We start from the raw sequence: 21,745 nt of genomic DNA, 5'->3' as shown, positions 1-21,745 counted from the left end.
TTAGCTTAGCTTAGCTTAGGGGAGCTGGAACCCAGGGAATGGTTGAGGTCGTAGAAGCTGGGGCTGCAGTCTTTGCTGTTACAGAAACACTCAAAATGTCATCTACTGTCACCTTTTCTCATATTTTAATACCAAAAAGTATAAGAGGAATGTAGTCCTTAGTAGCAGCCCCTGCTAAAAGAAGGTAGTAAACTCAGCTTATGTGTATCTAGGTATGTACACATATATATGTGTGATTATGTGTGTATTTATATATCTTGTAAGAGTATCACACCATCTTCATTTTTTTCTTATTTTACTATAAACTGAAAACCTAGCTTGGCACTTGATTAAATGTAAGGAGCAAAGGGGACTTCCCTGGCAGTCCAGTGGTTACGACTCCATGCTTCCAATGCAGGGGATGTGGATTTGACTGCTGGTTGGGGAACTAAGATCCCACATGCCATGTGGTGTGGCCAAATACATAGATAAATAAATTAATAAAGTACCTCTACAATTCAACAATTAAAAAAACCTTTTAAAAAAATGGAGGGAGCAAAGGAAACAAAAGGGACAAAATTGTATCTGCACTTTGTATCTGGATGACTCTTTGATCATAGATGAGGATGCCATTTATCAGAAAAAAGGCAACTTTGGGGAAGAGAGACGGTTTGGGGGGAAATAATGTGTCCTTTGTATATATAAAAACACAGAACCATCACTGCTTGGAATTGTAGGGCTGAAGGCTACTTAGAGATGGGCTTGCTTAGCTCCCTGCTTTTACAGGTAAGGATTTTGAGCCCAAAGACAGCAAGTCTTATCAGTAGTAAGTAGTAGAATGTTTACTAGCCTATCACTATAAATATCCTCAATACACTCCTTCTGAGTACTTTTGTGCAAAGGCATAAATTATGTATTTCATGGTACTTCTTTACTGGTTAAATGTTTGACACCCATTACATGCAGGCATTAGGTTGCTTGTTGTTGTTCAATTACTAAGTTGAATCTAACTCTTTGCAACCCCATAGACCACAGCACACCAGGCTTCCTTGTCCTTTACCATCTCCCAGAGTTAGCTCAAACTCATGTCCATTGAGTCCATGATACCATCCATCCATCTCATCCTCTGTCGTCCCCTTCTCCTCCTGCCTTCAGTCTTTCCCAGCATCAGGGTCTTTACTGTGAGACAGCTCTTTGAATCAGGTGGCCAAAGTATTGGAGCTTCAGCTTCAGCATCAGTCTTTTCATGGAATATTCAGGGTTGATTTCCTTCAGGATTAACTGGTTTGATCTCCTTGCAGTCCAAGGGACTCTCAGGAGTCTTCTCCAGCACCGCAGTTCAAAAGCATCAATTCTTCAGTGCTCAGCCTTCTTTGTGGTCCAGCTCTCACATCCATACATGACCACTGGAAAAACCATAGAGTTGTATGCTAGGGAGACCCAGATGAGGAGCCATGATCTCTGCCTTTAAGATGTTCAAAATCTTGTTTACATAAATAAGTGCCATCTGACACAACTTAGCAACTAAACAACAACTTGTGATGATCGGTCTTTGGGATGTATGACACAACAGAACTTGGATGTTGGAGAAGGAGGGCTCAAGCCTGCTGGGCTGCAGCAGGAAGGGTTTTACTTAGAAGGCAGCTTTGGAGCCATCACTCAAAGCACATCTAGGAATTTCCCAAGAAGATGTAGTGAGATGCATCTTTCCAGGCAGAGGGATGAATGGGGACAAAGTCCTGGAGGCCAGAGAGAGCTAGCTTGTTTGGGAACTCTATGTTCTTGGTGTGTTGCTGGAATTCGAACTCTCAGAGCAGTAGGGCAGGCTGTGGCTAAAGTGTTTGAAAAGTGAAGACGGCAAGTGTCGGTTGCTTTCTGAGGACAGTTAGGAGAGAAGAGAGAAGAGAAGCTGGGTGGCACTTAGAGGTTTACACTGGGCTGTGAGAAGGTGGTTTCTTTTTTTGTTGTTGTTCTGATTTTTTTTTTTTAAGATGGGAAAGACTGCTTATATAATGAAGAGAAGGGGTCAGTGGAGAGCTTAAAGGGAGAGCTTGAAGGCCTGACCAAGGTCTAGAAGGAAGCAGGAGGTGAGGGAAGGGAGAGTGGGAGAGGCGCACTGAGCTGGAGAGATGCTCCCCGTGAGAAACTGCAGGGTAAATGGGGGTGACGCGGTATTGGAACGCTTTAAATGCCTCTATCATTAGAAAGTTCATTATTCACAACATACACTGAGACCTGTACGGAACAGCCTGACACGTTTTTCCCATGTTTATCTTCCAGTTGAGGATCCTCTCTGTAACTTCCACCCCCCGAACTTCCCGAGGATCCCAGAGGTGGAGATGAGAGGTTCCGAGGATGCGGCAGCTGGAACAGTGTTACAGCGGCTGATCCAGGAGCAACTGCGCTATGGCACCCCGACCGAGAACATGAACTTGCTGGCCATTCAGCACCAGGCCACAGGGAGCGCAGGGCCAGCCCACCCCACCAACTTTTCTTCCACGGAAAACCTCGCTCAAGAAGACCCACAAATGGTCTACCAGTCAGCACGCCAGGAACCGCAGGGTCAGGAACACCAGGTGGACAACACGGTGATGGAGAAACAGGTGCGGTCCGCGCAGCCTCAGCAGAACAACGAGGAGCTGCCCACGTACGAAGAGGCCAAGGCGCAGTCCCAGTTTTTCCGGGGACAGCAGCCGCCGCCGCCGCCGCCACAGCAGCAACCGGGGGCCGTGGGGCACAGCTACTACATGGCCGGGGGCGCCAGTCAGAAGGCCCGGACTGAGGGCAGGCCGACGGTGAGCCGCGCCAACAGCGGACAGGCGCACAAGGACGAGGCGCTGAAGGAGCTCAAGCAGGGCCACGTCCGCTCTCTCAGCGAAAGGATCATGCAGCTGTCGCTGGAGAGGAACGGCGCCAAGCAGCACCTCCCTGGCCCCGGGAACGGAAAGGCGTTCAAGGCTGGAGGGGGGCCCTCCCCAGCCCAGCCTGCAGCCAAGCTGCTGGACCCCCGAGGTCCTCCACCCGAGTACCCCTTCAAGACCAAGCAGATGGTGTCCCCGGTCAGCAAGACCCAGGAGCATGGACTGTTCTACAGTGACCAGCACCCCGGGCTCCTCCACGAGATGGTCAAGCCTTACCCTGCGCCCCAGCCTGCGAGGACGGAAGTGGCCGTCCTGAGGTACCAGCCACCCCCAGAGTACGGGGTAACGAGGTGATTATCAAGCCTAGATAATTTTAAAAAATTTATTCTTTTAATTGAAGTATAGTTGATAGATAATATTATTACTATTTTGCAGATGTACAATAGAGCAATGCATAATTTTTAAAGATTATGCCTCATCTATAGTTATTATAAAATATTGGCTATATTCCCCATGTCTTACCGTGTATCCTTGTAGCCTGTTTTATAGCCAGTAGTTTGTTTTATAGCTAATAGCTATAATAGTTTTATAGCTAATAGCCTGTTTTATAGCTAATAGCTAATAGTTTGTTCCTCTTAATCCCCTACCCCTACACTGCCCCTCCTCCTTCCCTTCTCCCCACTGGTCACCACTAGTTTGTTCCCTGTATGCCTGAGTCTGCTTCTTTTATATCACATTCACTGGTTTGTTGTATTTTTTAGGTTCCACATATTAGTGATATCAAACAGTACTTGTCTTTCTCTGCCTGACCTATTTCAGTTAGCAGATTGCCCTCCAAGCCCATCTGTGTAGCTGCAAATGGCAAACCTTCATTCTTTAATGTGACTGAGTGGTATTCCGTCATGTGTATCTATCACATCTTCTTTATCCATTGATCAGTTGATGATACTTGTGTTGCTTCCCTATCTTCTGTGAAGTTGCATCATCTGTGAATACACGATTCTTGATCTGTGCCCTTTGAACACTTTTGCGTACGTGTGTGCTCAGTTGCTCAGTTGTGTCCAGCTCTTTGCAACCCTGTGAACTGTAGCCCATCAGGCTCCTCTGTCCATGGGATTTTTTCAAGCAAGAATATTGGAGTGGGTTGCCATTTTTTTCCTCCAGGAGATCTTCCCAACACAAGGATGGAACCTGTGTCTCTTGCATTAGCAGGCAGATTCTCTACTATTGAGCCACCTAGAATGCTGCTGTGAATACTGAGATGCATGTGTCTTTCTGAATTAATGTTTTTATATACCCAGGAGTGGAATTGCTGGGTCATAAGGTAGTTCTGTTTTTAGTTTTTTGAGAAACCTTCATACTGTTTTCCACAGTAAGCCTAGTGGTTTCACTCATGGTTTTAGCTCTCATTATTTTCAAGGCATATTAGGTTTTTGTCATCAGTTTGTTTTTTTTTGGTCTGTGCACAATATTTAGTAAGCAGAGTTTTGGCCAAAATATATAGAGTGAAACAGAATAGAGGTCAACTGGTGATTTTCTCCAGGTGTTCCCGAAGGCAGGTAGGGATTTCTGAGTTTGGGGCGGAGCCTCCATTGCGTGCTGTCCCTGGGGAGCTTGGCCCAGTGGGCTAGAGGAGCAGTGGTTTTCCTGGCTGGCTTTTTGGAGAGTGTCCAAACTCCTGGAACATGTTATTACCATGGGGTTTTATAGAGTCTTTCTTCATTGTAGATTTTAAAGGAAAATGTAGTCTGAATTCTAGAACAGAGGAGCTAAAGAGACCTAGAGATCATATAGCCTCACCCCTTTATTCAACAGAAAAGTGAAAGTATTAGTTGCTCAGTCGTGTCCAACTCAGGCAATGGCACCCCACTGCATTACTCTTGCCTGGAAAATTCCATGGACAGAGGAGCCTGGTAGGCTGCAGTCCATGGGGTCGATAAAAGTCAGACACGACTGAGCGACTTCACTTTCACTTTTCACTTTCCTGCATTGGAGAAGAAAATAGTAACCCACTCCAGTGTTCTTGCCTGGAGAATCCCAGGGACGGGGAGCCTGGTGGGCTGCCATCTATGGGGTCGCACAGAGTCGGACACGACTGAAGCGACTTAGCAGCAGCAGCAGCAGACTGTAGCACACCAGGCTCCTCTGTCCATGGGATTCTTCAGACAAGAATACTGGAGTGGGTTGCCATGCCCTTCTCCTGGGGATCTTCCTCACCCAGGGATTGAACCCAGGTCTCCTGCGTTGCAGGCAGATTCTTTTACCGTTTGAGCCACCAGGGAAGAAGCTCTGTTTATTCAAGAGATGAGAAACTCAGTTCCTGCAGTACTCAACTCTGAGGCAACTGGAGTGAGGCTCAGGTATCCTGACTGTCAAAACCATTTCCTTCCATCGCCCTAATTGCTCCGACTGATGGATTCAACAACACTTCCCACATTTGTAGTCTGTATAGCCCTGTACTCAGTTCAGAAATAAAGATACAGTTTCCACCGTTAAGGTCCTCCCAGCATCGTCTCAGGGAAGCCAGCATCTGAACAGATCCTTGGGCTGCAGGGTGCCGTTTTAGGATAGAAAGGTGCAGAGAGCATTCGGGAACCGGAGAGAGTGGTATGACTCACAGCTGAAGGGCTTGGGGAGAGCTGCACAGAGGAGGTGACCTTTGAGTTGGGTCTTGAAGAAGAAATCAGAGCTGTGGGGTAGAGGTGAAGTAGCAGGAGGTACTATGCAGGACTATGCAGGGGAAAGGCCATTTCTTCAGACCAGAGCTTAGGGGGTTTTGTCTGGCATGAGCTGCAGTCATGCAGAGCCGTGGCGGTGTAGGAAGTGGCAGAAAGTGTGTTTGGACAAGGAAATTGAGACCAGTTGATGAGGATCTTTGAGTGTCATACTAAAGAGTTTAGAATTTATTCAGAAACAATTGCAAGAACCAATGTTTTTCAGTAAAGACTGTGTTGATGTTTACTAGGCTGATTTTAATGGCAGCAAAGGATGAATTAGAGGAAGGGGAACCTAGAGGCCATGAAGGCCATCAGAGATGAGGTGAGTTGTGTCCAGATAAGACTTGGAGAGAGTAGCCCAGCTTTGAGGCCATAGGTATGGAGGAGCATTATATGCTAAGAGAAATAGAGCTGACATCATTTAATGATTGATTAGATATGGACACTGTGGGAAATAAGTCAGTTGGAAAGCAAACTTTCAGGAGAGAAGTTGGCTCTGGAGATACCCATTTGGAAATTGCTGGAGTTTAGATGTTTCTGAGCTTGCTTTGCCTGGGGAGACTGTGGAGCATAAGAGAAGACAAGTGGGTCACTGTCTGTTATGGCTGTGTCTTCATTCTTGCCAGAGGTTTCATTTATCAGATTCTAAGTCAAATGAGCTGAGATTTTCCTGAGTGACCCCAATGGCTGGGTGCAGGGCCTACTTTGGCTGTACATCTTCTGAAAAGAGAGTGACTGGGCCTTGGCAGAGTGAGCTGGCCTGTCACTCACTTGGCAGCTGCTGACCCATTTCCCTGCCTTCGGTGGCAGTGGCAGTTTTGAAGCAATGTACCGACAGGCAGGCCCCTGACAGGCAGCAGGACGCATCGGACACAGTGTGACCCCACCAGGGTATCCAAGTGCAGCCTGGGAGAGCTCTTGTTCTCACCCTTTTATGATTCCTTAAGCCAAGGAGAAATTGAAATTTAAAAGCTATTAGGTTTGAAGAGGAAAAATATATCTTCAAATTTCTGGTTATTAGCACATTGATTTGCCAGAGTTAAATAATCCATGGTACTTGCTTGGAAAATCCCATGGGCGGAGGAGCCTGGTGCGCTGCAGTCCATGGGGTCGATAAAAGTCGGACATGACTGAGCAACTTCACTCTCACTTTTCACTTTCATGCATTGGAGAAGGAAATGGCAACCCACTCCAGTGTTCTTGCCTGGAGAATCCCAGGGACAGGGGAGCCTGGTCGGCTGCCATCTATGGGGTCGCACAGAGTCGGACACAACTGAAGTGACTTAGCAGACTTAGCAGACTGATTGCAGAATCATATCAGAGTTTGGGTTGTGATAGTTCACTTTTTTTTTTCTTAATCATTTAACTCTGTGTCTAGAGCTTGATCAAAAGTAGAAATATCCTTAGTCTCCTTACTCCTCTTGGGCTTTATTCTTGGTTACCTGGCAGGGCATAAAGGGGTCTTGCTGCTTTTTATCATTTGGCAGTAGGTATGCTGTGAGTGGAAGATAGGAAGGGGGAGGAGGAAGCTATTCCTGGAGGGCTGCCCAGGTATTTGTGGGTGGTGTCATGTGTTTCGATGTGATGACGTCAGAAAGAAGAAGCAATGCCTGAAGGATTTGAGCTGGTTGCCGGGCTTGGCAGCTGGGTCCACATGACACATCAAAATGGCCTAGAAGATGTAACAGACAGACTATTGAGGCTCAGCCCCAGAGCTACAAGGTGGCTTTGTGAGCCTGGCCACAGCTCGCCAGCATGGCTCCCCCAGGGCAGCCTTTGGCCAGCAGGGTAAACAGAGTTGCGTCCACACCAGCCCTGATTCAGACACATTCAGTGTGGCCTGAGCTCTAAGGACTGGATCTGAAGCTCAGCACGGTGTGATGTTCAAGCTATCTTTGACCAAAAGAAGAGCCATTGCGTGTGTGCTCAGCCATTTCTGACTCTGCAGCCCTGTGAGCTGCAGCCCGCCAGGCTCCTCTGTCCATGGGATTCTCCAGGCAAGAATACTGGGGTGGGTTGCCATGCCCTCCTGCAGGGGTCCTTCCCGACCCAGGGATTGAACCTGTGCCTCGGGCGGCTCTTGCAATGGCAGGCGAGTTCTTTCCCACTCAGCCACCTGGGAAGCCCAGAGAAGAGCAGGTCTCCCTTTAACTTCACTGTCACCTTTCCTTGTGCTTAACAGGTTATCAGTTTGTCATTAATGGTGATGGTTTGGGAAGCTGCCGGTTGTTGGGTCAGTGCCTCATGGACGACCCTTGAGTCAGGGAGGCGTTTGTCTGAGATCACTGGGCTCATGTTCTGGCCTCAAGCTGCAAAGACGGCCCCAGTATGTTGTGGATATTCAGAGCTCTCACCCCATCCATCACACACTATCAAGACTTCACTGCTTTTTGTCTAGAGATGGAAAGGTCTAAAGAGCACAGAGCTTAGGATGAGTAAGAATCTGGAGTTCTGGCCTCCATTACTGATTTACCATAGCTTACGAATTCTCTCACCTGCTCTGATCCTCGGACCATGGGAGATGTGTAGCAGGTTATGGTCTCTTCTTGTGGGAAACCCCGTGGAGAGGCCACCGGTCAAGGCCTCCTTGACTTTCATCAGTTCAGTTCAGTTGCTCCGTCGTGTCCGATTCTTCGAGACCCCATGGACCACAACACACCAGGCCTACCTGCCCATCACCAGCTTCTGGAGTTTAGTCAAACTCATGTCCCTTGAGTCAGTGATGCCATCTAGTGATCTCATCCTCTGTTGTCCCCTTCTCCTCCCTCCTTCAGTCTTTCCCAGCATCAGGGTCTTTGCAAATGAGTCAGCTCTTCACATCAGGTGGCCAAAGTATTGGAGCCTCAGCATCAGTCCTTACAATGAATGTTTAGGATTGATTTCCTTTAGGACTGACTGGTCTGTCCCGTTAATGGAAGTGAAGGCACGAATGAATACTGGGGAACTAGATCTCACACACCACAGCTAAGTTTGCATTCTGCAACTAAAGATTCCAAATGCCCCAACAAAGATCCCCCAAATAAATATTAAAAAAGAGATGACATCAGAGCCAGTGGTGCCATGGATCCTGTTCCATAGAACATGCTTGCTTCGTCTCTTCACAGGCCAGCCATCCTTCCCATCAGTTCAGGGGGCTCGTGGTTTCCTGCGTTCATGGAGGGACCCTGTGGTGTGCTCAGCCTCCCAAATCATGCATGTTTTCCTTAGAATATTCACTATGAATTTTCCTCTAGAAAAACCTCCTGGTTTGGTTTTATTTAGCACAGAGTCAAAGTTCCTGATGCTCTCTGATGCTCAGGTGCTTCAGTTGTGTCCAACTTTCTGCGACCCCATGGACTATAGCCCTCCAGGCTCCTCCGTCTCTGGGATTCTCCAGGCAAGAATACTGGAGTGGATTGCCATGCCCTCCTCCAGGGGACCTTCCCGACCCAGGGATGGATCCTGGGTCTCCTGCACTGCAGGTGGATTCTTCACTGTCTGAGCCACCAGGGAAGCCCCATGCTCCCTGGGAACGTGTCAGACAATGCAGCGGGGAGAGGGGGAGCAAAGAGGAGAGTCCTGGAGCCCATGTGGCTGATTAGAGAGAAACCGTGCCTCTTGCCAGGAACCCACGCCGACCCAGCAGTGTGGCCAGAGTGCAACAAGCCTGAGAATTCGGGCTGAAGAGCAGCTTTACTCTGGGTGGGTGTGAGGTCTCAAATGTGCTGTATAGTACAACAGAGAATGTTCAGTGGCCCCCTCTCACTCTGAGTTGGAAATGGCTGGAGGAGGAAGGGGGATTGTCCGAGTGAGTGTGTTTCCAAAGTGCTGATTTGCAGTGTAGATAGTTAACGAAAATGAATTGCTATGAGGCATTAAAAGGTGAGCCAGACCCAAAGCTTATGGATTAACCACCACGCGTTGCTCTGAACAAAAAATGAGGCCAGGGAGTGTTTTTTTAAATCCCACCAGCTAAACATGTGTTTTGAATACCAGAATTAAAATTTACGAGTTTGTACAATTTTTAAGCTGAATTGTGGCTGGGTGAGCCAAGTAAAATGCCCTGTTTATTGTGAGGAGCGGCTCTGCGGTGTGGGAATTTGAAAAGGCTGGGGTCAAGTTTAGGTTGCTTTCTCAGGAAATGTAACACAACTCCAGCTGCAGTGCATTAAATGCATGGCTTCTCCAAACAACAGGATCATCCATATGCATCCTGCCTAGCAATAGTTTGGGTCTTAGTTTACCCAAGAGTCTAGACTCAGCCTGAGCACTTAAGAGTCCTGTGTTGCACCACCAAAGGGATCCAGGTGGGAAGGCTGTGGGTTTGGGGAAAGAAGTTTTGAGCCCTTTTAAGTCCTGGCTCTTCTACTTTGTAGCAAATTGCTTAAGTTCTCAGGGCCTCAGCTTCCTTATCTGCAATTTGTTGTAGCTGATGTTTCCTAAAAGTAACTGATTTTCTCTTACACCAATGAAACACTTTCATTATCAAAAATCTAGTAATATAGATAACTCCCACTTCCCCACTCCCTAAAAAATGGTAAAGAAGGGAAACAGAAATTGCCTGCAGTTCCATTATCCAGCCAAAACTACTCTAAAATACTCTGTTCACTGTTGCTTTCACAGTCAGAAAGTATAAGAAAATACTCTAAATTGGAAACCTCTAGGTAAATAAGAGGTATTTTTACTGAGGGAGAAGTCTTAAAATTTGAACCTTGCCATTTGTTCTTTTCACCTCATTTTAACATTATTTTGTCATGTTCACTTCCTCTGATTATTAAAATAACAGCGCTGATTTTTGACTTATCTCTATTTTCTAATTTTTCTATAAGTGAAAGTCACTCAGTAATATCTGACTCTTTGTGACCCCATGGGCTGTACAGTCCCTGGAAGTCTCCAGGCCAGAATACTGGAGTGGGTAGCCTTTCCCTTCTCCAGGGGATCTTCCCAACCCAGGTCTCCCACATTGCAGGCAGATTCTTTACCAGCTGAGCCACAAGGGAAGCCCTTGTGGCTAATATATGTTTTTCTATGATGAACATATATATTAATGCAGAAATTTTTGAATAGCTAGCCATATTCATTGTAGAAATTACATAAAGAATAGAAAAATAGGAAGAGAGAAAACAAATCCATGAATTTGTCATCTGGAGACTGTCATTCTGTCCTTTTGTCTTAGTTCCTTCTAGTCATTTTTCTGTAATGTTTTACTCAAGCAAAGTCCTAATATGTATCATGTCTTGAGAATTTTAAAGAATCTTTGCTTTAAAGCTCAGTAAACATTCATTGAACTGATTGTTAATATTGATAAATGGAAAAAAGTTGTTTTGATTTTAGTTGTCTATTAATAACTTTGCTTTGGGAAATTTGTTTAGCTGCTTGCAGTTTCTCTTTTGAATTACTTGGTCACACATCCTTCATCTGTTTATCCATTGATGTCTCTTTTCCTGTTATGTTTTAGACAACTTTTGGCAATCACACAAGCCATATTAAATGTTAGCGTGATGGCCTAATTGTAGATAAACATGTTGTTGTTGTTGTTGTTTAGTCACTAAGTCATGTCCGACTGTTTTGTGACCCATGGACTGTAGCCCACCAGGCTCTTCTGTCCATGGGATTTTCCAGGCAAGAATACTGGAGTGGGCTGCCTGTTCCTTTTCCAGGGGATCTTTCCATCCCAGGGACAGAACCTGGGTCTCCTGTATTGGCAGGCGGACTCTTTACCCCTGAGCCACCTGGGAAGCCCCCAAAACATATAGTATTTTGAATATAGGTTCCTGGTCACCATTGATGCTTGGAGATCTGGGGTTAGTAGAGTGGGGACTACTGGTCTGTTGGCGTGAATTGCTCTGTTGCTCACTGAATTCTGGAATTGTTTCCAAAATGAAGCCTTTTGGTGTACATGTAGTGTGGACTAAAGCAGTGCTGAACAATGAAAATATATTGTTTAGGAGGGAGAGGGGAGGGATAAATTGGAAGATTGGAATTGTTGTATAGATGCCACTATGTATAAAATAGATAACTGATAAGGACCTGCTATATAGCACAGGAAACTCTACTCAGTACTCTGTAATAACCTATGTGGGCAAAGAATCTAAAAAAGAGTGGAGATACATTTGTGTGTATTGTGTGTGCCTGTGTGAATAACTCATTTACTTTGCTGTACAGCAGAAACTAACATGACATTGTAAGTCAGCTATACTCTAATAAGAATTTAAAAATTTAAAATGCTAAATTAAAAAAACTTAGACATTGACATCCTTTAAAAAAGAAATATAATGTGGGACAGATATCTAATTAAAATTCTTCTCACAGCCACATTTTTATAAAGTGAAAAGAAACAGGTGAAATTAATTTAAAAATGTTTTAGTTAACCCGTTTTTAAAAATTGAATGTAGTTAATTTACAGTGTTGTTGTGTTAGTTTCTGCTATAAAGCAGTGATTCATTTATACATTACACTTCCTACATTACATTTTTTTTCTGTTATTGAATATTGTTCCCTGTGCTATACTGTAAGACTTTGTTATCTGTTTTATGTATAGTAGTTTGTATCTAATTCCAAACTCCTAATTTATCTACCCCCCCAACCCCTACCCCCTTGGTAACCATAAGTTTGTTTTCTATGTCTGTGAGTTTATTTCTGTTTTGTCAGTCAGGTCATTTGTTTCATTTTTTTAAGATTCCAGATACAGGTGATACCGTATATTTGTGTTTGTCTGACTTCTTTTAGTATGAGACTCTCTAGGTCCATCGTAGAGATTGCTGCAGATGGCATTTCTTTCTTTTAATGGCTGAGTAATATTCAACTGTGTACGCTTATCACATCTTCTTTACCCATTCGTCTGTGGGTGGACACTTAGGTTGCTTTCATGTCTTGGCTGTTGTAAGTAGTGCTGCTGTAAACACTGAAGCGTGTGTGTCTTTTCAAATTGGTTTTTGTGTTTGGTGGATATATGCTCAGGAGCAGGATTGTTGGATCATACGGTAACTGTATTTTTAGTTTTTTTAAGGAACTTCCATACCGTTAGTTAATCCATTTTAAAACGTACATTTGGATGCATGTTTTATTTAACCCATTATATCTAAAGCATTATCAACAGGTTATCAACATAAAAAACTATTGCTGAGATATTTTACCTTTTTTGTACTGTCTTCAAATTTTGATGTGCCTTTTATACTTCGTGCACATCTCAGCTCAGATGAGACACATTTCAGGTGTTCAGTAGCCACATGTGATTTGTGGCTAGCATTTTGGACAGTACAGGCCTAGAAGAAAGTGATGATCTGTGTTCAAGAGAGGGTCCCGACATGCATGTGCATCACCTTGACATTATACTCTTGTTCTGCATTGCATTGCAAGAAATCACTTCAGAAATAGAAGCTTCTGTGGTGCTGGCATTTGCTTTGTTTCCAGGTTGAAGCTTTAGTGTTAGGGACTGGGATTCTCCACACAGAGTGTTTTAAGAGGAAGGGACACCCAAGGGTGCATTATCCTTTGCTTTTCTCCTGACACCCATTAGCAGTGTAATAATAATAACAGAGACTAGCAGTTATTAAGTACTTTCCCAAATGACAGACACTATGTGCAGTGCTTTATATACATGGTCTCATTTAATTCTCATAACAACTCTGTGAAGTAGATAACTATCGTTGCTGCTGCTGCTACTGCAGCTAAGTTGCTTCAGTCGTGTCCGACTCTCTGTGACCCCATAGATGGCAGCCCACCAGGCTCCCCCGTACCTGGGATTCTCCAGGCAAGAACACTGGAGTGGGTTGCCATTTCCTTCTCCAATGCATGAAAGTGAAAAGTGAAAGTGAAGTTGCTCAGTCATGCCATACTCTTAGCGACCCCATGGACTGCAGCCCACTAGGCTCCTCCGTCCACGGGATTTTCCAGGCAAGAGTACTGGAGTGGGTTGCCGTTGCTTTCTCCATCAGACTCTCTGCTGGTCATCAAATTCACCCAGCCTTTTCCCCATATCATTTCTTTCTCCTGAGAAACCCAACAACCCTCACCCATCTCTAGCTGCCCAAATTATACCTATCTTTCAAAATCTATCTTTCCCCAAGATTCTTGTTCCCGTTTGCAATAGTATGAGATAGTATTCCCCTGAAATCTCCGTCGTTATCACCATTTAAAGGTGAAGAAGAAGTTAAAAACTTGTCCATGGTTACATGGCTAGAAAGAAGCAGAGAAAGAGTCCCATATTAAGGAATACTCCAGTCTTGTGCTAGCATGGGGCGATAGCCCTGGTGTGGTGGAGGTACGTGAGTTCCAACTCCCAGTTCATAGCCCATTGTTTTGCTTTGTAAAGACTGAGATCTCTGGTTTATTAATCCTCTGAGCTTAGTTTGCATACTTTAAAAACAGAATAATAATACATGTTGTGAGAGCAGGGAATGTCCAAGCTTGTGAGAATGAAGTGACAGTAGAGGTAAAGTGCTATTCATGGCACGTTTAGTACATTACACATTTAGGTGTAATGTAAATACAAATGTTTAAACAAGCTTATTTGTGGGAACTTCGCTGGTAGCTCAGTGGTTAAGACTCTGTGCTTCCAATGCAGGGGTCATGGGTTTGATCCCTGGTTGGGGATCCCACATGCTGTGAGGCACGGCCCCCAAAAAAATTTTTTAAAAGAATATGTAAACAAGCTTATTTATGAAGTCTTGTTGTGTGCAGAGAGAAGCAAAGGGACTGTTGAATAGTAGCTGTCACCAATGATCTTGCTTCCCTAATCCAAATTACATTATCACTTCAGTATTGAGCTGCATTTTGTGTATGAGAAAGGAAGCGACATGGAGCCGTGTTATTAAATTGGCAGTGTCATGACTGGAGATTCTAACTATATTATCCAGATCAAATATAAATACCAGAGGTCTCTTCCTCAATAAAACAGTGTTGAAGTTCATAAAGCATATATGACCTCCTAACTGGCTGTTGGGCTCTGGGGCCAAATCAACTGACAAAAATGTACTGGATACCAATTTAGTGTAAGTCATAATTTTCTACCCTCAGAAAACATGCATGATACTAATTAGGAAGAATAATAATGCATGAAAAATTAAATGATATTTAAATAAAAATTCAAGAGAACAAAACCATGACATAGGCCAGTGGTGGTAGGTTGTCCGGACTGTGAGTCGGGCAGGGCTGTAAATTAGGAAGCAAGAGATGAGTGCAGATTCTGGGGCAGGCTATGTGTCACGGTCCCAAGTCATTAATGATGGAAGATCAGCCCATATATATTCCCTGTATGGCCCTATTTTTTTGAATCATAGATGCGGCTCTTTGTTTTTTTATTAAAATTTTTTTGATGTGGATCATTTTTAAAGTCATGGTCCAAATCATTGATGATGGAAGATCAGCCCACATATATTCCCTGTATGACCCTATTTTGAATCATAGATGTGGCTCTTTGTTTTTTTTTTATTAAAACTTTTTTGATGTGAATCATTTTTAAAGTCTTTATTGAATTACTTACAGTATTGCTTCTGGTTTATGTTTGATTTTTTTGGTCACGAGGCATGTGGAATCTTAGTTCCCTGACAGGGCTCAAACCCGCACCCTCTGCATTGGAAGGTGAAGTCTTAACCACTGGGCCACCAGGGAAATCCCAGATGTGGCTCTTTAAATGTTCCTTGATTCTTGTTTCTAATACCTCACTGTGGACTTGGGGCGAAGAGGCTTTTCAACCCTGCTCAGATATATTTAATAGTCAGTTCGGTGGCAGGTGGGAAAAGATCCCTTTCTTCAGTGTTCCAAGATTTCTCCAATTCCATGAGACAGGAGCAGAACCTGGTGGTGGTCCTGTCTTGGTGTGTGTGAGGATAAAGCGAGGTGATGAGTTGTGCTTCCTGGCAGATGGTGTAGACCCTTAATAGTGTTAGTTGAATGCTTGTGTAGAAGAGACATTAACCTATGAAAGACAACAGCATTGAAGGTAAGTAACAGTCCAAGAGAACAACACAGGGACAGCTTTCTAGCCTTCATGCTTCCCCTGAGGTGGCTTGAACCTATGGAAAGCTCTGATGCTTTCTCTAGGGTGTGAGTCAGGGATGTGGCGGTCACTCAGACTGAGCCACGGGACCTGGCAGCAGAGGTCACAGGGCGCCTGCCTGTCCTCCCTGTGTTCCCCCGCACCGTTCAGGGAACGAGTGAGCTGCAGGCTCTGGAATCCCAAAGCCTGTGCTTGCATCTTCTTTATGTTTCTGCCATTTAAGGAAATGGCAACCCACTCCAGTATTCTTGCCTGGAGAATTCCATGGACAGAGGAGCTTGGCGGGCTCCAGGCCATGGGGTCACAAAGGGTCAGACACGACCGAAGCAACTTAGCACAGACCGTCTTGTGCCTTGTTTTCTCATCTAAATACAGAGACTTGATAGTGATGCCTATTTTATAAGGCAGTTATGAAGCTCAAGGTGAGATGATGCGTGTAGCAGTGGATACTACAGTGGCTAGAGTCAAAAGTGCCCAATAAATGTTAGCCATAACAGAAAAAAAATATTGGACTTTTCATGAAAGCCACACTCAGGGCTAGGCTCTGGGTTGTTGTCGTTCAGTCACTGAGTCATGTCGGACTCTTCACCACAGCATGTCAGACTCCTGTGTCCTCCACTGTCTCCTGGACTTTGCTGAAGTTCATATCCATTGAGTCGGTGATGCCATCCAACCATCCCATCCTCTGTTGCCCGCTTCTCTTCTTGCCCTCAATGTTTCCTAGCATCAGGATCTTTTCCAGTGAGTCGGTGCTTCACATCAGGTGGCCAAAGTATTGGAGCTTCAGCTTCAGTATCAGTCCTTCCAGTGAATATTCAAGGTTGATTTCCTTTAGGATTGACTGGTTTGATTTCCTTGCAGTCCAAGGGACTCTCAAGAGTCTTCAGCAGCACCGCAATTCAAAAGCATCAATTCTTCAGTGCTCAGCCTTCCAAGGGATACAGATGATACTAATTATAGTGGTAATACCTAACATTTGTTCAGTGCTTAATTTGTGCCCAGCTTAATACATATTAACTCCTTAAGTCCTTTAACTTAAGCCAAGTGATGGTATGGTCCCAGGATACTGAAACAAATGATGCGAGTAACAGCTCTCTGCCTTCACATTCTAACAGAGGAAGTAAGTGAAAGTGTTAGTCGCTCAGTTGTGTCTGACTGTTTACAACCCTATGGACTGTAGCCCACCAGGCTCCTCTGTCCATGGGAATTCTCCAGGCAAGAATACTGGAGTGGGTAGCCATTCCCTTCTCCAGGGGATCTTCCCGACCAAACCCAGGTCTCCCACATTGCAGGGAGATTCTTTACCATCTGAGCCACCAGGGAAACCCCAACAGAGGAAGTAAGCTATAGTCAAATAGATAGTTGTGGCATAGAATTCTGGGCTTACCTTTACTAGCTCAGCTGATAAAGAATCTGCCTGCAATGCATAAGACTCCGGTTCAGTTCCTGGGTCAGGAAGATCCTCTGGAGTAGAGCATGGCAACCCACTCCAGTATTCTTGCCTGGAGAATTCCCATGGACAGGAATCTGGTGGGCTAAGTCCATTGGGTTGCAAAGAGTCAGACACCACTGACCAACTAAGCACAGCACAACATAGAATTCTATATAAAGTAGTTTCAATAAATATTAGTTCCCATCTCCTCTTTTTCTTTTTTCTCTGTGTCCCCATTGCAAAGAAGTCTTTATCCTAATGGTGGCCGATCAGTAGCATTATCTTTGGAAGCAGAGGATATCTTGATTCATAGCACTTGTCTGATGGTGTGTGACATTTTCCTGTGCCCCCTCACCATTCTTTCCCCTTCATTTACTGTCATCCAAATCTGCCTTGTACGGACCTTTGAGCCCACCCGCCCCAGTGGCTGAGGAGCGGAGCCAAGGAACAGTGTTTTGCTCCCCTGGCTAGACATCATCCGTTGTAGTACCATGCTTCTTGAATGCGTATTCTTGAATGTGTAACCGGGTTATTTTTTGAAGCCAATGTTCTCTATTTATCATAAAAGACTTCCTATTTTGAAAAACCCATTCTTTCCGTCCCTGAATTTGGCAAGAACCTTTTTCCTGCATTGCCACTCAGGTGGCTAGTCACCATCATGGATGACTTAGGCTGGCATTATGAAAACTTCCTTTTTGTTATATAAGGGAACATAGGCCCATCCTTGACTGTGAGTCCCAAATGCCAGAGCCCAATAAATGTCAAAAAGTAGAACCCCCGCCCTGAAGCCCACGCCTGAAGGGTCAGAGGGCAAGTCCTATTGGGGCCCTGATGCTTCATCTGTGCCCACCCCAGCTCCAAGGAGACATACCATGCTTGTTGTTTGCATTGGATGAAGTGGGAAGGGAGAACTTGAAGTTGGGAATGGGTGTCTGCCTTTGGATTGAGGCAGTGTAATTTGTGATATTTTGTCTTTTGTCAAGGTAACCTCTTTGCATGAAAAATACACTGTAGAATTTAGCCAGGCTGCAGGAATACACTTGCTCACAAAGGACCTGTGGTGTTTTGGGTCCACAACTGATAGGAATCCCTGTGATGGGGGTGAACGTTGGGCATTGTGAAAGGCAGCCAAGGGCACTTCACTCACTATGGAGTTGGACCTTGTACACACAGACATCCTCATGTGCACGGGACAACACATTCACATACACTTCACTGTAGAAGGGGCACAAATTCATCAAACTGCAGAAACCCTTTATTTCTAATGAGAAGGTCAGATGGTAATCGTAGGTGTGGAAAGGGAGGGAAGGGGGAAGGTTTATACCCCCCCACCCCGAGCACTCCTTTCTGAAATCTGAGGCCCTTAAGGAGTAAAGAACTACCTTAAGCTCCATGGTTCCCTATTTTGACTCTGGGAACTTAGATCCCAGTTATTTTAACATGAAATGGATGGGCTCCTAGATCAAAACCATAAGGAGATCTAGTTGGAAGCTAGCTTGGGAGCCCGGTGGAGCACTCTGATGTTGGTTACCAGAGCAGAGCCAGTGGTTAGTCACTCTGGTGGGATCCCTGGGTTTCTTCCAAGGTCATCTTTAGGGGTGTTTGCATCTCCACGTAGGGAGGGCTAAGGTGACACCCTTTCTTCTAGAGTTTGACGTTTAGCTGCAGAAGTCAGCATTCAGAGGCTGCTTAATGCTGTAAGATACACTTGCACAGTGAGAGATGTGGAGGCTGACACGGTCCAAAAACACCGCAGCAAATATACTTAAAAGGAAATATAAGGTCAGATGACCTCTGAGGATAAAGGGAGGTAGTTCTGAGAGATTTGGCCTTGGAGGATCAAAAGGAATGGAGGTAATACATGAAACTGTTACAGACTAGAAGGAGCTCAACCCTTTGATATAAAGACCCCAGTGATTTGGGGGTTGCTGATAATTCTTAGCACCCCAGTTCCCAGACTGAGACCTAAAGGTTGAAGGGATAAACAAGAACACCAGTTTCCCCAAGTCTGCAGAGGAGAGATAGCCATGGTTGCAGAACTAGATGCCAAGACTGTCTTTGCTGTTTATACTATAGAGTTGTTGTTAGGAGCTCTTGGCGTAGGCTGGAAGAAAATACAGTGATTCTTATGAAACCGATTAACAGAATTAGGAGGCGGGGATCCTTCGGAAGGGGAGATTGGAGATGAAAATTCATGGGTTCAGATAAAGAAGCTAGTACCAGAATTTGAACCATCAAGGAACATCTGTGTTTTCTTAACCTGGCTGTTGCTGTTGTTGTTCAGTCACTAGGTCATATCTGTCTCCTTGTGACCCCATGGATGGCAGCTCACTCCCGTGTCCTGTGCTGTCTCCTGGAGTTTGCTCTAATTTATGTCCATGGAGTCGGTGATGCTATCTGACCATCTCATCTTCTGTCAGCCCCTTCTCCTTTTGCCTTCAGTCTTTCCCAGGTTTCCTCACTGGGCACCTTTGGTCTATCCTCGCCAACATACATCCCACCCACAGGCATGAAGACAGCTCCTCCTCTGCCCCCTCCACACTCCAAGGGAAGGTCTGGCTTTGGCTCCCAGAGGCCCATGCCCATCCCTCTGGCCTCATCTCGCTGTTCCTGCCATCTGGGCTGTGTGTCCACTTGCTTTCTTCCACTTGATCTGCTCCTCTTGGTCCCGCTCGCCCCCGATCCCTCTACCTGGAAAACTTCCCCCGCTTCTTCTCCACTCCCTGCCCCCAGCCACTCTTTACTCCATGGCTGTCAACAGACTTCAGCTCAGGCATCCGCTTCTCAGAGACCATTTCCCTGACCCCTCTGTATGAACTGGCCACTCAGTGATTCCCTGTCCCTGCCCCTTGGGTTGATTCTTGGAGAGGTGTCGTTGCTTTTCAATACCCAGCTTTGCGTGTTCATCATTTGGTGGTGTGCCCATCTCTCTCTCTCTCCAAGAACATAAACTTCATGAGAGCAGGGAAGGACCTTGTCTGTCTGGTCCACCGTTTCCCGATGACCAGAGCAGTGCACATTCAGAGGGAGAGCGCTGAATATCTGTGGGATGGGGGATTGAAGCTGCATCTCTCAGCCCAGCCTGGACCCTCCGTTGATGCTGACCCCTGGCATCACCACAGTGCCTGTGCTGTGGGCGTTCCTCCCACCCCACCCCCACCCCAGCCCCAGCCTGTGGCCCTGGCCCTGACTCCTGGTCTCTTCCCTTGCAGCCGCCCATGCCAGCTTCCTTTCCCGTCCACGGCGCAGCAGCACAGCCCGGTGTCCTCGCAGAACTCCTCGGTCAGCGGGCCGTTGCACTCCGTGCCCCTGCCGCTTGCTCCTCCCATGGCCCTGGGGGCCGCGCCGCCCCCGCCCGCCGCCTCGCCCAGCCAGCAGCTTGGCCCTGACGCGTTCGCCATCGTGGAGCGAGCCCAGCAGATGGTGGAGATCCTGACGGAGGAGAACCGCGTGCTGCACCAGGAGCTTCAGGGTTACTATGACAACGCCGACAAGCTCCACAAGGTAGGGGGCTTCCCCGGAGATGGGCGGGGGAAGGTTCTAGGTATTACACGTAGATGGATCAGATTAGGGGCTAGCGGGACCTAAGGCAGGACTGAGAGGAGCAGATCAAGTGGGAGAAAGCAAGTGGACACAGAGCTCAGACGGCAGGAACAGCACAAGATGAGGCCAGAGGGAAGGTTCTCCAAAAGGCACATAGTTCCTTATGGCTCAAGGGGGTTGATTCACTGACTCACTGGCCAGCGTTTAATTCGACACCTTTTTGTGCCAGGCACCATGTAAGGCTTTAGGAAGACAAAAATAAATATGCCAGGGTGCCTCCCTTGGAGGAGCTTATCGTCCAAAAGTGGGAGAGTCACTCCTTCAAGTTTGATGGAGAAATCAAAAGCTTTCCCGACAAGCAAAAGTTAAGAGAATTCAGTACCACCAAACCAGCTTTATAGCCAGCACTAAAGGAATTTCTCTAGGCAGGAAACAAGAAAGAGGCCTAACTACAGAAAATAAACCCCAAACAATTAAGAAAACAGTAATAGGATAACACATATCGATAATTGCCTTAAACATAAATGGATTAAATGCACCAACCAAAAGATACAGGCTGGCTGAGCAGATGAAAATCTGTGCATATATGTACTTCCACTTACCTCATCACTGCCTGACGTCCTCCTGCCAAATGGTAATTATTTTATATTGTTAGGTTACTCATGTTCCCATTATGGCTTGCAGTTGTAATTATCTTGTATTTTTTGTCTGGCTATTGATTATGAAAACTGATAAACATCTTTTACTATTGTGATTATGCAAAAAAAAAAACAGGGGTGGAGGGGAGTCATGCAAGCTAAACCTGCAATAGAATGTCAAGGGGCTACAGGAGAGACAGGAGAGGTGCCCCTGGACAGGGACTCAGCAGCTAAGCAGCATCGCCCCAAACGGACAGTGTGGGAGAGGGGACACCGAGAGGGATACGGGAGCAGCAAGCTGAGAGAGGCAGGTTCTTCCTTTACGTCTAGGATCTCACACAGGAACCTGGTGATTGCTGTGCTGGTTTCATTAGCCGGTCTCTGCAAAAAACGCGGTGATGCCTCAGCACCGAGGGCAGAGTGCGAGTTCCGGCATGCTCTCCTTCTGCTTACTCAGCAGGTGGGGGGATGCTGCAGAATTCCAGCCCGTGTCTTTGTCATGAGAATATTAGGACACACGGCAGCCTTCATTCTTAGGGCTTTATGCTGTGAGCCAAAGTCAACAGGGAGACGTCTAGTGAGAGTGAACTGTTACA

The 21,745-nt window shown here is 45.8% G+C and overlaps 1 protein-coding gene across 6 annotated transcripts in view; it reads left to right on the top strand.

The window, feature by feature from the left end:
* The window catches only part of AMOTL1 (angiomotin like 1), a 161,368-nt gene that overhangs the window by 80,286 nt on the left and 59,337 nt on the right, over nucleotides 1–21,745 (top strand). For all 6 annotated transcript variants that reach the window (XM_061440183.1, XM_061440182.1, XM_061440181.1 and 3 more), the window contains 2 exons: nucleotides 2,260–3,190; nucleotides 20,181–20,472. In XM_061440183.1, the coding sequence (XP_061296167.1) occupies nucleotides 2,260–3,190; nucleotides 20,181–20,472 (1,223 nt within the window). The remainder of the gene's footprint in view (nucleotides 1–2,259; nucleotides 3,191–20,180; nucleotides 20,473–21,745) is intronic.

The sequence above is a fragment of the Bos javanicus genome, chromosome 15 (genome assembly GCF_032452875.1).
Source record: "Bos javanicus breed banteng chromosome 15, ARS-OSU_banteng_1.0, whole genome shotgun sequence".
NCBI lineage: Eukaryota > Metazoa > Chordata > Mammalia > Artiodactyla > Bovidae > Bos > Bos javanicus.
The sequence above is the reverse complement of the archived record's forward strand: the minus strand, read 5'-3'. Positions and strand labels throughout refer to the sequence as shown.